General features: G+C 50.0%; 1 protein-coding gene across 1 annotated transcript in view; it reads right to left on the bottom strand.

Annotated features, from left to right (window-relative positions):
* Positions 1-15,645, bottom strand: part of PTPRQ (protein tyrosine phosphatase receptor type Q) — a 377,099-nt gene that overhangs the window by 321,164 nt on the left and 40,290 nt on the right. Inside the window, exon 12 of the mRNA XM_066589856.1 lies at positions 605-734. Within this exon, the coding sequence (XP_066445953.1) occupies positions 605-734 (130 nt within the window). The remainder of the gene's footprint in view (positions 1-604; positions 735-15,645) is intronic.

Here is a 15,645-nt window from a genome sequence, read left to right as displayed (position 1 = left end):
TAACATTATTGTAGGTACTGGCACACAATAGGGACACTTATTAGGGTGGTTTTACATGGGACAACTATAGAACTTAAAATTGCTCAAGCAACTGTGACAGCCATTCATATATTTGTAGTCAGCTATTAATTATCCTCTCAGCCTTCTTAGCTGCTACATACAGACTTAATAGCTGCTACAAACATCTGAAGGGTTATCACACTGCAGAGGGATCAGCCCTATTCTCATTTGCACAAGGAAAGACTAGAAGCAATGGGATGAAACTGAAAGGGAGGAGACACAGATTAGATATTAGAAAACACGTTCTGACAGTGAGGGTGATCAATGAGTGGAGCAGGTTACCACGGGAGGTGGTGAGTTCGCCTTCAATGGAAGTGTTCAAACAAAGGCTGGGATGAGTTAGTGATCCTGCACTGAGCAGAGGGTTGGACCTGATGACCCTGGAGGTCCCTATCAACTCTACCATTCTATGATTCTATGATAATTGTCCCATGTAAACTACCAGATTCAGGTAAGTTGACCAACTACGGGCAATCAGGATGATAATTAATGTTTGTTTGGTGACTTTAGCAACACAAGTTGACAAGTTGTCTTAAACACTTACTTGATTGGATGTGTAGTGTAACAGGCACACTATCTCTAAAGAACTGTTTCTCTGTGGAAACAGAGAATGCATAGACTGTACCAGGTGTTAACTGCTCAAACACTGCTGATTCTTGGGTGACTTTTTGAACCTGAAATAAGACAGTATTAAAATTAATTAGTACTATGTTTTTCTGCCACATTTTTTACAGAGCTCTGTACTCAACTGTTTCCAGCAGCCTCTAACGGCCCATTTAGACACAATGATTATCGCTCAAAATTTGCTCAAAAGCCGTCTTTTGAGCGATACTCATTATGTGTAACTGCACTGACATCAGTTTTTGTTAAGCAGTCATTGATCCTTGTCTTTCAGCAGAGAACAGCTGGATGCAGAAGACAAGCGGCCCCACACAGAGCGCTCAGCTGTATAACAGCAGGGCACTCCAAGCAGAGAACAGCTGGATGCAGAAGACATCTGCATACCCCGCTCGAAGTGCAAGGTGATCACTCAGCGTTTAAGCAATCACCTTGCTCTGTAAAGGCACACAACGATTATAGTGCAAAAGCCATCTTTTGAGCGATAATCGTTGTGTCTAAATGGGCCGTTAGTAGAGATGAGCGAACACCAAAATGTTCGGGTGTTCGTTATTCGAAACGAACTTCCCGCGATGTTCGAGGGTTCGTTTCGAATAACGAACCCCATTGAAGTCAATGGGCGACCAGAACATTTTTGTATTTCGCCGATGCTCGCTAAGGTTTTCATGTGTGAAAATCTGGGCAATTCAAGAAAGTGATGGGAACGACACAGCAACGGATAGGGCAGGCGAGGGGCTACATGTTGGGCATCTCAAGTTCACAGGTCCCACTATTAAGCCAGAATACCGGCAAGAGTGGGGCCCCCCCCCTCCCAACAACTTTTACTTCTGAAAAGCCATCATGAGCATGGCATACCTTTGCTAAGCACCACACTACCTCCAACAAAGCACAATCACCGCCTGCATGACACTCCACTGCCACTTCTACTGGGTTACATGCTGCCCAACCGCCCCCCCCTCCCCCCCACAGCGCACACCAAAGTGTCCCTGCGCAGCCTTCAGCTGCCCTCATGCCACACCACCCTCATGTCTATTTAGAAGTGCGTCTGCCATGACGAGGGACCGCAGGCACACACTGCACAGGGTTGGCACGGCTAGGCAGCGACCCTCTTTAAAAGGGGCGGGGCGATAGCCCACAATGCTGTACAGAAGCAATGAGAAATAGAATCCTGTGCCACCGCCATCAGGAGCTGCACACGTGGGCATAGCAATGGGGAACCTATGTGCCACACACTATTCATTCTGTCAAGGTGTCTGCATGCCCCAGTTAGACCGGGCTTTTTAATTCATAGACACAGGCAGGTACAACTCCCTATTGTGAAGTCCCTGTCGACCGACAGCATGGGTGGCTCCCTGGAACCCACCGGCGGTACACAAAAATATCCCATTGCATTGCCCAACACAGCTGAGGTAGTAATGTCGTGCGTAATACAGGTGGGCTTCGGCCCACACTGCATGCCCCAGTCTGACTGGGGTTCTTTAGAAGTGGACACATGTAGGTTACACTCCCTGTGGACCCACAGCATGGGTGGGTGCCAGGAAGCCACCGGCGGTACATAGAAATATCCCATTGCATTGCCCAACACAGCTGAGGTAGTAATGTCGTGCGTAATACAGGTGGGCTTCGGCCCACACTGCATGCCCCAGTCTGACTGGGGTTCTTTACAAGTGGACACATGTAGGTTACACTCCGTGTGCACCTACAGCATGGGTGGCTCCCTGGAACCCACCGGCGGTACACAAAAATATCCCATTGCATTGCCCAACACAGCTGAGGTAGTAATGACGTGCGTAATACAGGTGGGCTTCGGCCCACACTGCATGCCCCAGTCAGACTGGGGTTCTTTACAAGTGGAAACAGATGCATTTATAATTCCCTGTGGACCCACTGCCTGGGTGGGTGCCAGGAAGCCACCGGCGGTACATAGAAATATCCCATTGCATTGCCCAACACAGCTGAGGTAGTAATGTCGTGCTTAATGCAGGTGGGCTAAAAATTTATTTGATTACACTGTAGGCGAGGGCCCACAAAAATTGCTGTATCAACAGTACTAATGTACATCCCAAAAATTGGCCATGGCCAGCCAAGAGGGCAGGTGAAACCCATTAATCGCTTTGGTTAATGTGGCTTAAGTGGTAACTAGGCCTGGAGGCAGCCCAGTGTAACGAAAAATTGGTTCAAGTTACAGTTCCAACGCTTTTAAGCGCATTGAAACTTTTAAAAATTGTTTAGAAAAATTATTTGAGTGAGCCTTGTGGCCCTAAGAAAAATTGCCCGTTCAGCGTGATTACGTGAGGTTTCAGGAGGAGTAGCAGGAGGAGGAGGAGGAGGAATATTAGACACAGATTGATGAAGCAGAAATGTCCCCGTTTTGGATGGTGAGAGAGAACGTAGCTTCCATCCGCGGGTGCAGCCTACGTATTGCTTACGTATCGCTGCTGTCCGCTGGTGGAGAAGAGAAGTCTGGGGAAATCCAGGCTTTGTTCATCTTGATGAGTGTTAGCCTGTCGGCACTGGCGGTTTACAGGTGGGTACGCTTATCTGTGATGATTCCCCCAGCCGCACTAAACACCCTCTCCGACAAGACGCTAGCCGCAGGACAAGCAAGCACCTCCAGGGCATACAGCGCTAGTTCAGGCCATGTGTCCAGCTTCGACACCCAGTAGTTGTAGGTGGCAGAGGCGTCACGGAGGACGGTCGTGCGATCGGCTACGTACTCCCTCACCATCCTTTTACAGTGCTCCCGCCGACTCAGCCTTGACTGGGGAGCGGTGACACAGTCTTGGTGGGGAGCCATAAAGCTGTCCAGGCCCTTAAAGACTGTTGCACTGCCTGGGATGTACATGCTGCTCGATCTCCGCACCTCCCCTGCTACCTTGCCCTCGGTACTGCGCCTTCTGCCACTAGCGCTGTCGGCTGGGAATTTTACCATCAGCTTGTCCGCAAGGGTCCTGTGGTATAGCAACACTCTCGAACCCCTTTCCTCTTCGGGAATGAGAGCGGGCAGGTTCTCCTTATAGCGTGGGTCGAGCAGTGTGTACACCCAGTAATCCGTTGTGGCCAGAATGCGTGCAACGCGAGGGTCACGAGAAAGGCATCCTAACATGAAGTCAGCCATGTGTGCCAGGGTACCAGTACGCAACACATGGCTGTCTTCACTAGGAAGATCACTTTCAGGATCCTCCTCCTCCTCCTCCTCCTCAGGCCATACACGCTGAAAGGATGACAGGCAATCAGCCGGTGTACCGTCAGCAGCGGGCCAAGCTGTCTCTTCCCCCTCCTCCTCATCCTCCTCATGCTCCTCCTCCTCCTCCTGTACGCGCTGAGAAATAGACAGGAGGGTGCCCTGACTATCCAGCGGCATACTGTCTTCCACTGCCCCCGTTTCCGAGCGCAAAGCAGCTGCCTTTATGGTTTGCAGGGAATTTCTCAAGATGCATAGCAGAGGAATGGTGACGCTAATGATTGTAGCATCGCCGCTCACCACCTGGGTAGACTCCTCAAAATTACCAAGGACATGGCAGATGTCTGCCAACCAGGCCCACTCTTCTGAAAGGAATTGAGGAGGCTGACTCCCACTGCGCCGCCCATGTTGGAGTTGGTATTCGACTATAGCTCTACGCTGTTCATAGAGCCTGGCCAACATGTGGAGCGTAGAGTTCCACCGTGTGGGCACGTCGCACAGCAGTCGGTGCACTGGCAGCTTAAAGTGATGTTGCAGGGTGCGCAGGGTGGCAGCGTCTGTGTGGGACTTGCGGAAATGTGCGCAGAGCCGGCGCGCCTTTACGAGCAGGTCTGACAAGCGTGGGTAGCTTTTCAGAAAGCGCTGAACCACCAAATTAAAGACGTGGGCCAGGCATGGCACGTGCGTGAGGCTGCCGAGCTGCAGAGCCGCCACCAGGTTACGGCCGTTGTCACACACGACCATGCCCGGTTGGAGGCTCAGCGGCGCAAGCCAGCGGTCGGTCTGCTGTGTCAGACCCTGCAGCAGTTCGTGGGCCGTGTGCCTCTTATCGCCTAAGCTGAGTAGTTTCAGCACGGCCTGCTGACGCTTGCCCACCGCTGTGCTGCCACACCGCGCGACACCGACTGCTGGCGACATGCTGCTGCTAACACATCTTGATTGCGAGACAGAGGAGGAGGAGGAGGAGGAGGGTGCTTTAGTGGAGGAAGCATACACCTCCGCAGATACCAGCACCGAGCTGGGGCCCGCAATTCTGGGGGTGGGTAGGACGTGAGCGGTCCCAGGCTCTGACTCTGTCCCAGCCTCCACTAAATTCACCCAATGTGCCGTCAGGGAGATGTAGTGGCCCTGCCCGCCTGTGCTTGTCCACGTGTCCGTTGTTAAGTGGACCGTGGCAGTAACCGCGTTGGTGAGGGCGCGTACAATGTTGCGGGAGACGTGGTCGTGCAGGGCTGGGACGGCACATCGGGAAAAGTAGTGGCGACTGAGAACTGAGTAGCGCGGGGCCGCCGCCTCCATGATACTTTTGAAGGACTCAGTTTCCACAACCCTATACGGCAGCATCTCAAGGCTGATGAATTTTGCTATGCGGACGGTTAACGTTTGAGCGTGCGGGTGCGTGGCGGTGTACTTGCGCTTGCGCTCCAACAGTTGCGCAAGCGACGGCTGGACGGTGCGCTGAACTACACTGCTGGATGGGGCCGAGGACAGCGGAGATGAGGGTGTGGGTGCAGGCCATGAGGCGGTAGTGCCTGTGTCCTGAGAGGGGGGTTGCATCTCAGTGGCAGGTTGGGGCACAGGGGGAGAGGCAGGGGTGCAAACCGGAGGCGCTGAACGGCCTTCGTCCCACCTTGTGGGGTGCTTGGCCATCATATGTCTGCGCATGGTGGTGGTGGTGAGGCTGTTGGTGTTGGCTCCCCGGCTGAGCTTTGCGCGACAAAGATTGCACACCACTGTTCGTCGGTCGTCAGGCGTCTCTGTGAAAAACTGCCAGACCTTAGAGCACCTCGGCCTCTGCAGGGTGGCATGGCGCGAGGGGGCGCTTTGGGAAACACTTGGTGGATTATTCGGTCTGGCCCTGCCTCTACCCCTGGCCACCGCACTGCCTCTTGCAACCTGCCCTGCTGATGCCCTTGACTCCCCCTCTGAAGACCTGTCCTCCAGAGTAAGCGTTGCACACCAGGTGGGGTCAGTCACCTCATCGTCCTGCTGCTCTTCCTCCGAATCCTCTGTGCGCTGCTCCCTCGGACTTACTGCCCTTACTACTACCTCACTGCAAGACAACTGTGTCTGATCGTCATCGTCCTCCTCACCCACAGAAAGTTGTTGAGACAGTTGGCGGAAGTCCCCAGCCTCTTCCCCCGGACCCCGGGAACTTTCGAATGGTTGGGCATCAGTGACGATAAACTCCTCTGGTGGGAGAGGAACCGCTGCTGCCCAATCTAAGCAGGGGCCCGAGAACAGTTCCTGGGAGTGTTCCCGCTCCTGAGCAGGTGTCATTGTAGTGGAGTGAGGAGGCTGGGAGGAAGGAGGAGCAGCAGACAGAGGATTCGGATTTGCAGCAGTGGACGGCGCAGAACTGCGTGTTGACGATAGGTTGCTCGAAGCACTTTCTGCCATCCAGGACAGGACCTGCTCACACTGCTCATTTTCTAATAACCGTCTCCCGCGTGGACCCATTAATTGGGCGATGAATGTGGGGACGCCAGAAACGTGCCTCTCTCCTAATCGCGCAGCAGTCGGCTGCGACACACCTGGATCAGGAGCTCGGCCTGTGCCCACACCCTGACTTGGCCCTCCGCGTCCTCGGCCGCGTCCACGTCCTCTAGGCCTACCCCTACCCCTCAGCATGCTGTATTACCAGTGATTTGATTTCACAGGCAGGAAATAAATTGGCGCAAGACTGCAGGCCAAATATAATTTTTTCCCTTTTTTGAAAACGAAAGGCCCCACTGCCTCTAGTGAATGAATAATCTAAGTTTAATAACTGTGCTGTGTCCCTGCTAATGTGTCACAGAACTTGAGGGTAGCAGAGTTATTAACTCTGGCAGAGCAGGTATTTTTTTCCCAATTAAGGAAAGCAAATGGCGAAGCCAGCAGTAAAGCGTAGCTGGGTGCGTCTGATTTTTTAACGTTGTACACGCAGCTCACAAGTGTCCACAGCCCTTAGGACGGACAGAGGCAGGACAAATAGATTTGTTTTCACTTGTTTTTACACCAAAAGGACCCACTGCGTATATTCAATGAACATGAGAAGTTTAATAACTGTGTTGTGGCCCTGCTAATGTGTCACAGAACTTGAGGGTAGCAGAGTTATTAACTCTGGCAGAGCAGGTATTTTTTTCCCAATTAAGGAAAGCAAATGGCGAAGCCAGCAGTAAAGCGTAGCTGGGTGCGTCTGATTTTTAAACGTTGTACACGCAGCTCACACGTGTCCACAGCCCTTAGGACGGACAGAGGCAGGACAAATAGATTTGTTTTCACTTGTTTTTACACCAAAAGGACCCACTGCGTATATTCAATGAACATGAGAAGTTTAATAACTGTGTTGTGGCCCTGCTAATGTGTCACAGAACTTGAGGGTAGCAGAGTTATTAACTCTGGCAGAGCAGGTATTTTTTTCCCAATTAAGGAAAGCAAATGGCGAAGCCAGCAGTAAAGCGTAGCTGGGTGCGTCTGATTTTTTAACGTTGTACACGCAGCTCACACGTGTCCACAGCCCTTAGGACGGACAGAGGCAGGACAAATAGATTTGTTTTCACTTGTTTTTACACCAAAAGGACCCACTGCGTATATTCAATGAACATGAGAAGTTTAATAACTGTGCTGTGGCCCTGCTAATTTGGCACAGAACTTGAGGGTAGCAGAGTTATTATAACTCTGGCAGAGCAGGTATTTTTTTCCCAATTAAGGAAAGCAAATGGCGAAGCCAGGAGTAAAACGTAGCTGGGTGCGTCTGATTTTTAAACATTGCACACGCAGCCGACACGTGTCCACCGCCCTTAGGACGGACAGAGGCAGGACAAAAAGAAAATTTTTCAGTTTTTTTCCACCAAAAGGCAGCACTGCGTATATTCAATGAATATGAGAAGTTTAATAACTGTGCTGTGGCCCTGCTAATGTGGCACAGAACTTGAGGGTAGCAGAGTTATTATAACTCTGGCAGAGCAGGTATTTTTTTTCCAAATTAAGGAAAGCAAATGGCGAAGCCAGGAGTAAAACGTAGCTGGGTGCGTCTGATTTTTAAACGTTGCACACGCAGCCGACACGTGTCCACCGCCCTTAGGACGGACAGAGGCAGGACAAATAGAAAATGTTTCAGTTTTTTTCCACCAAAAGGCAGCACTGCGTATATTCAATGAACATGAGAAGTTTAATAACTGTGCTGTGGCCCTGCTAATGTGTCACAGAACGTGAGGGTAGCAGAGTTATTATAACTCTGGCAGAGCAGGTATTTTTTTTCCAAATTAAGGAAAGCAAATGGCGAAGTCAGCAGTAAAACGTAGCTGGGTGCGTCTGATTTTTAAACGTTGCACACGCAGCCGACACGTGTCCACAGCCCTTAGGACGGACAGAGGCAGGTCAAATAGAATTTTTTTCACTTGTTTTACAAGCAAAAGGCCGCACTGCGTATATTCAATGAATAATAACTGTGTTGTGGCCCTGCCTACACAATTCTTTCCCTGCAGTATCAATGGAGGGTGCAATGCTCTGCAGAGGCGATTTTGAGAAGAAAAAAAATATGCAGCACAGCTAACAGCAGCCAGCACAGTACTGCACACGGTTAAATATGGCCCTAGAAAGGACCGTTGAGGTTCTTGAAGGCTACACTCACTCCTAACACTCTCCCTGCCTATGCAACACTTCTGTCCCTAATGCCGGGTGCAACGCTCTGCAGAGGCGATTTTGAGGGGAAAAAAAATTTGTCACTGCTAACAGCAGCCAACACACAGCTATCAGTGGCCCTAATAAGGACCTTTGGGGGTCCTGAAGCCTACACTAACTACCAATTCTTTCCCTACAGCAGCTCCGGTACAAACAGCACTGTCCCTCATCTAACTCACCAGGCATCTGAGGCTAGCCGCGGGAGGGGCCGACTTTTATATTAGGCGGACACCTGATCTCGCCAGCCACTCACAGCAGGGGGGTGGTATAGGGCTTAAACGTTGCAGGGGGAAGTTGTAATGCCTTCCCTGTCTTTCAATTGGCCAGAAAAGCGCGCAAACGTCTCAGGGAAGGAAGTGAAAGTAACCCGAACACCGCATGGTGTTCGTTACGAATAACGAACATCCCGAACACCCTAATATTCGCACGGATATCAAGTTCGGACGAACACGTTCGCTCATCTCTAGCCTTTAGACATTGACTAGAGAGGCATGGGATGCTCAGGACACTCTTGTAGGGATCGGTGGGGCCATGTGGTGGGGCCTCCAGCATTCAGATTTTCTTTGTGCCATAGTGTGCCCCTTTAACAAAGGTGCCATGTATCTACAATAGAGGTGCCATGAAATTGCAGGGTGTAAACAAACCTTTCACATGGCCAAGACATATAAGTAAATCCAATATTTAACCCTTCAAGGACGTGGTAATTTTTTTTCATTTTTGGTTTCTCCTCCCCACTTTCTAAAAATCCTAGCGCAGCTGTCTGAGAGCTTGTTTTTCACAGGACGAGTTGTATTTTTCAGTGGATAATATTCAATGTACCATATCATTTACTGAAAAACCTTTAAAAATTTTTGAGTAAAATGGAAAAAAGCACAATTGCGCCATATTTGTGGTGTGGGGAGCTTGTTTTTATGGCATGCATACTGTAGTAAACATACCATGATAACTTTACTCTGTTGGTCAGTACAAGTACAACAATATCACAATTTTAGGGCTTATTTACATGGACGTATATCGTCCGGGTTTTCACGCCCGGGCCAATATATGCCCCTCTGATGCATTGGTTTACAATGCATCAGTGCTCAGGGACATATTTCCGCAATGTAAAAGTGCCTGGTCGGGGAGGCGGCTGCATAGACTACTACAGGAGGCCGGCCGATGTACGCTCGTGTGATTAAGCCCTTTTATATTGTATTTGCTATACTACTTTTAAAAAATGAAATATCCCTAAAAAAATTATTTTCTGCCAACATCTTCTGACCACCATAACTTTTTTACAGCTCACATTATAAAAGTCATAGTGGGAAAATTTACTTGAAACTACATTTTATATTCCAGTCTAAGTAAAATTTACCCTGGAATGACATGCACCTAATGCATGAAGAGGTACATGCTTCCTAATAATAATAATCTTTATTTGTATAGCGCCAACATATTCCGCAGCGCTTACATAGACAGGGGCAATACAGAAAGACAAAAAAATACAAAAATTACAGAACCATGGTAACATATAGTAATAAGTTGATGGAAACAATAGGGGTGAGGGTCCTGCTCCAACAAGTAATGGGGTGATACAGAAGGTAAAGGGCTGGAGATGTGCACGGTATGGCGAGGTGGAGAGTGAGCAATGTTATACACATAGACAATGGTCAGACATTTAGCTGTGTGACGGCAGAATCGGTATGACTGCAGGAGCAGTTTATGATGGCTAGCAGGGATTGCAGTCAATAGGTCAGGGAGCATGTTATCAGGCGGAGTAGAGAGGGGTTTGTTTAGGGTATGCGGTATGCCTCCCTGAAGAGGTGCATTTTTAGAGCACGCCTGAAGTTCTGCCAGTCCTGGATTGCCCGGGTAGCCTTTGGTAGTGCGTTCCAGAGGACCGGTGCTGCTCTGGAGAAGTCTTGGAGGTGGGAATGAGAAGTTCGAATTGAAGGAGCGCTCAGTCTGGTTTCGTTAGCAGAGCAGAGAGCCTGGGCTTGGTGATGGATTGAGATGAGGGAGGCAATATAGGGGGCGCTGCGCTGTGGAGGGCTTTGTGGATGAAGGTAGCGAGTTTAAATTGAATTCTGTATTTAACGGGCAGCCAGTGCAGTGACCTGCACAGGGCAGAGGCGTCCGAGTAGAAGGAAGACTAGACAGGAAGATGAGCCTGGCTGCCACATTCAGGATGGATTGGAGAGGGTAGAGTCTGGTGCAGGGGAGACCGATCAGCAACGAGTTGTAATAATCAAGCCGAGAGTGGATGAGGGCAACAGTAAGCGTTTTTAACATGTCCACAGTGAGAAAAGAGCGGATTCTTGCGATGTTCTTGAGGTGCAGCGGACATGTTCAGGCGATAGATTGGATGTAGGGGGTAAATGATAAATAGAGTCGAATATGACCCCAAGGCAGCGGGCATGTTGTCTAGGAGTTATGGTGGCGCCACACGGAGATGGAGATGTCAGCATGAGGTCGGTTAGTGGAGGGTGGAAATACCAATAAGTCAGTTTTAGAAAGGTTTAGTTTTAGGTAGAGAGAGGACATAGTGTTAGAGACAGCGGACAGACAGTCAGTGATGTTTTGGAGGATACGTGCAGAGATGTCACGGGAAGAGGTGTATAGCTGGGTGTCGTCAGTACAGAGGTGGTATTGGAGGTCAAATCTCCTGATGGTTTGTCCAATAGGGGCTGTGCAGATAGAGTAAAGGAGGGGGCCGAGGACCGAGCTCTGGGGGAGCCCAAAAGCAAGGGGAAGAGGAGGGGAGGTATAGCCAGCAAAGGAGATGCTGACTGAGCGGTCAGATAGGTAGGAGGAGAACCAGGAGAGAGCAGTGTCCTTTAGGCCGATGGAGTGAAGCATACTGAGGAGGAGTTTGTGGTCAGCAGTGTCAAATGCTGCGGATAGGTTGAGGAGGACCAGTAGGGAGTAATCACCCCTCGATTTGGCTGTCAGTAGGTCATTGGATACCCTTGTAAGGGCAGTTTCTGTTGAGTGTTGGGGTCGGAAGCTAGACTGTAGGGGGTCTAGGAGAGAGTTCTTTGATAGATAGCTTACAAGGCGGGAGTAGACTAGGCGTTCTAGTAGTTTGGAGATGAAGGAAAGAATCAGGGGGGAAATTAGAGATGGGTCGGTAGTTGGCAGCATCAGTCGCGTCGAGTCAGCTTCTTTAGCAGTGGGGATATGATGGGGTGTTTGAAAGAAGAGGGAAAGATGTCAGAGGTCAGAGAGAGGTTGAATATAGTGGTGAGATGGGAGATGACCACTGGGGAGAGGGATCGGAGGAGGTGTGAGGGCCGCTAGCGCAGGTGGTGGGGCGAGCAGAGAAGAGCAATTTGGAGACTTCTTCCTCTGTCGCTGATCTGAGTACAGACAGTGAGCAGGAGCTAGATGCAGTGCTGACAAGACTAGGCTCAGGGCTAGTCTGGGATCGGGAAGTTATTTATTGACGGATGTCATCAATTTTTCTTTTTGAAGTAGGCAGCCAACTCAACAGCACTGAGATCCGTCACAGGGGGCTGCGGTTTAGGGCTGAGAAGGGAGTGAAAAGTATCAAAGAGTCGTTTAGAGTTGTGCAACAGTGAGGAGACTAGAGAGGGGAAATAGACTTGTTTGGCGTGGTGGAGGGCAAGGTTGTAGGTTCTGAGCATGAATTTGTAGTGGAGGAAGTCTGCAGATGTTTGCGACTTCCTCCACAGCCGTTCAGCACTTCTAGAGCACCGCTGGATGAAGCGCGTTTGAGGCGTGAGCCAGGGTTGCCGCGTTCTACATCAGATGGCTCGAGTCATGGGAGGCTTCATCCATGGCATGTTTGAGAGCGGTGTTGTAGTGAGCGGCAGCCAGGTTGGGGCAGGAGAGGAGAGAGATAGGGGACAGAGAGGACTGTAGGGATTCAGCAAAGCCCTGGGTGTGAATGGGCTTAAGGTTCCTGTAGGTACAGTAGGTAGGTGGGTCTGGAGAGATGTTAGGGATAATATATTTGACACATGTCAGTGCGCTTTTTAATAAGCCCTACCTACTAGGTAAATTTCCCTAATTAGTCTATATGATGTAAATATGCAGCTTGATATAGGTCGGGTCCACACGAGTGGGTCGGATTCCGCATGCGGGAGCCAGCAGCAGATCCAACCCTGTGCCAAGCCAGTACCCGCGCGTACCTGTATTATCTTCTTCTTTTTTGTACTGTGGATGGTTCACACGGCTCACCATCGGACATGCGCAGTACAGATTTTTTTTCAACTCCTGCTATTCCCACGGAATTCGTGGCCCATCCCCAATGTTAAGTGCGGACAGGCTGCGGATGGGACGGCTTCCATTGACTTCAATGGAAGCTGTCCATGTGGGAACCACAGGAAAATGGAGCATGCTGCGATTTTTCATCCGCGAGCAGAAACCACAATTGGTTTCCGTTTGTGTGCATGAAGAATCACTTTTCCCTAGCATGCTATGGAGGGTTATTGCTGCGAAATCCGTAGTCGGACACCCCCGCTCTGGATTCCAAAGCAAAAATCCGCCGTGTGCATGAGGCCTTAGTTGTACTTAACACAGATGTCATTACTAGGAAACATCATGTAAACATGTCCTTCAAGATGCTGTAATAAAACACTCTAGTTTTGTTACAATAAAAACTGTGATGAAAAAAAAGCCAATATGTAATAGTAAAAACAAAATACATTACTTTAGAATACTAAGGAAACAAGAAAATTACTTGCAAGGTAAACAAAAACAAGCATTTCCTGATATTCATCATCAAAACAATCCGTTACATAACTTTAACACAAGATAGGCCCATTTCTTTTTTTTTTCTTCTTTTGTTAAATGTTTTCCAAAATACGTCAGTGATAGAGATGAGCGAGCACCAAAATGCTCGGGTGCTCGTTACTCGGGACGAACTTTTCGCGATGCTCGAGGGTTCGTTTCGAGTAACGAACCCCATTGAAGTCAATGGGCGACCCGAGCATTTTTGTATTTCGCCGATGCTCGCTAAGGTTTCCTTGTGTGAAAATCTGGGCAATTCAAGAAAGTGATGGGAACGACACAGCAACGGATAGGGCAAGCGAGGGGCTACATGTTGGGCTGCATCTCAAGTTCACAGGTCCCACTATTAAGCCACAATAGCGGCAAGAGTGGGCCCCCCCCCTCCCAAAAACTTTTACTTCTGAAAAGCCCTCATTAGCATGGCATACCTTAGCTAAGCACCACACTACCTCCAACAAAGGACAATCACTGCCTGCATGACACTCCGCTGCCACCTCTCCTGGGTTACATGCTGCCCAACCGCCCCCCCTCCCCCCCACAGCGCACACCAAAGTGTCCCTGCGCAGCCTTCAGCTGCCCTCATGCCACACCACCCTCATGTCTATTTAGAAGTGCGTCTGCCATGAGGAGGAACCGCAGGCACACACTGCAGAGGTTGGCATGGCTAGGCAGCGACCCTCTTTAAAAGGGGCGGGGCGATAGCCCACAATGCTGTACAGAAGCAATGAGAAATACAATCCTGTGCCACCGCCATCAGGAGCTGCACACGTGGGCATAGCAATGGGGAACCTATGTGCCACACACTATTCATTCTGTCAAGGTGTCTCTGCATGCCCCAGTCAGACCGGGCTTTTTAATTCATAGACACAGGCAGGTACAACTCCCTATTGTGAAGTCCCTGTCGACCGACAGCATGGGTGGCTCCCTGGAACCCACCGGCGGTACATAAAAATATCCCATTGCATTGCCCAACACAGCTGAGGTAGTAATGTCGTGCTTAATGCAGGTGGGCTTCGGCCCACACTGCATGCCCCAGTCAGACTGGGGTTCTTTACAAGTGGAAACAGAAGCATTTATAATTCCCTGTGGACCCACAGCATGGGTGGGTGCCAGGAAGCCACCGGCGGTACACAAAAATATCCCATTGCATTGCCCAACACAGCTGAGGTAGTAATGTCGTGCTTAATGCAGGTGGGCTTCGGCCCACACTGCATGCCCTAGTCAGACTGGGGTTCTTTACAAGTGGAAATAGAAGCATTTATAATTCCCTGTGGACCCACAGCATGGGTGGGTGCCAGGAAGCCACCGGCGGTACACAGAAATATCCCATTGCATTGCCCAACACAGCGGATGTAACATCAGCTGTAATGCAGGTGGGCTAAAAATTCATTTGATTACACTGTAGGCGAGGGCCCACAAAAATTGCTGTATCTACAGTACTAATGTGCCTCAGAAAAATTGGCCATGGCCAACCAAGAGGGCAGGTGAAACCCATTAATCGCTTTGGTTAATGTGGCTTAAGTGGTAACTAGGCCTGGAGGCAGCCCAGTTTAACTAAAAATTGGTTCAAGTTAAAGTTTCAACGCTTTTAAGAGCATTGAAACATATAAAAATTGTTTAGAAAAATTATGAGTGAGCCTTGTGGCCCTAAGAAAAATTGCCCGTTCAGCGTGATTACGTGAGGTTTCAGGAGGAGGAGCAGGAGGAGGAGGAGGAATATTAGACACAGATTGATGAAGCAGAAATGTCCCCGTTTTGGATGGTGAGAGAGAACGTAGCTTCCATCCGCGGGTGCAGCCTACGTATTGCTTACATATCGCTGCTGTCCGCTGGTGGAGAAGAGAAGTCTGGGGAAATCCAGGCTTTGTTCATCTTGATGAGTGTTAGCCTGTCGGCACTGTCGGTTGACAGGCGGGTACGCTTATCTGTGATGATTCCCCCAGCCGCACTAAACACCCTTTCCGACAAGACGCTAGCCGCAGGACAAGCAAGCACCTCCAGGGCATACAGCGCTAGTTCAGGCCACGTGTCCAGCTTCGACACCCAGTAGTTGTAGGGGGCAGAGGCGTCACGGAGGACGGTCGAGCGATCGGCTACGTACTCACTCACCATCCTTTTACAGTGCTCCCGCCGACTCAGCCTTGACTGGGGAGCGGTGACACAGTCTTGCTGGGGAGCCATAAAGCTGTCCAGGCCCTTAAAGACTGTTGCACTGCCTGGGCTGTACATGCTGCTCGATCTCCGCACCTCCCCTGCTACCTGGCCCTCGGAACTGCGCCTTCTGCCACTACCGCTGTCGGATGGGAATTTTACCATCAGCTTGTCCGCCAGGGTCCTGTGGTATAGCAACACTCTCGAACCCCTTTCCTCTTCGGGAATGAGAG

This window comes from Eleutherodactylus coqui, chromosome 2 (assembly GCF_035609145.1).
Source record: "Eleutherodactylus coqui strain aEleCoq1 chromosome 2, aEleCoq1.hap1, whole genome shotgun sequence".
Lineage (NCBI taxonomy): Eukaryota > Metazoa > Chordata > Amphibia > Anura > Eleutherodactylidae > Eleutherodactylus > Eleutherodactylus coqui.
The sequence above is the reverse complement of the archived record's forward strand: the minus strand, read 5'-3'. Positions and strand labels throughout refer to the sequence as shown.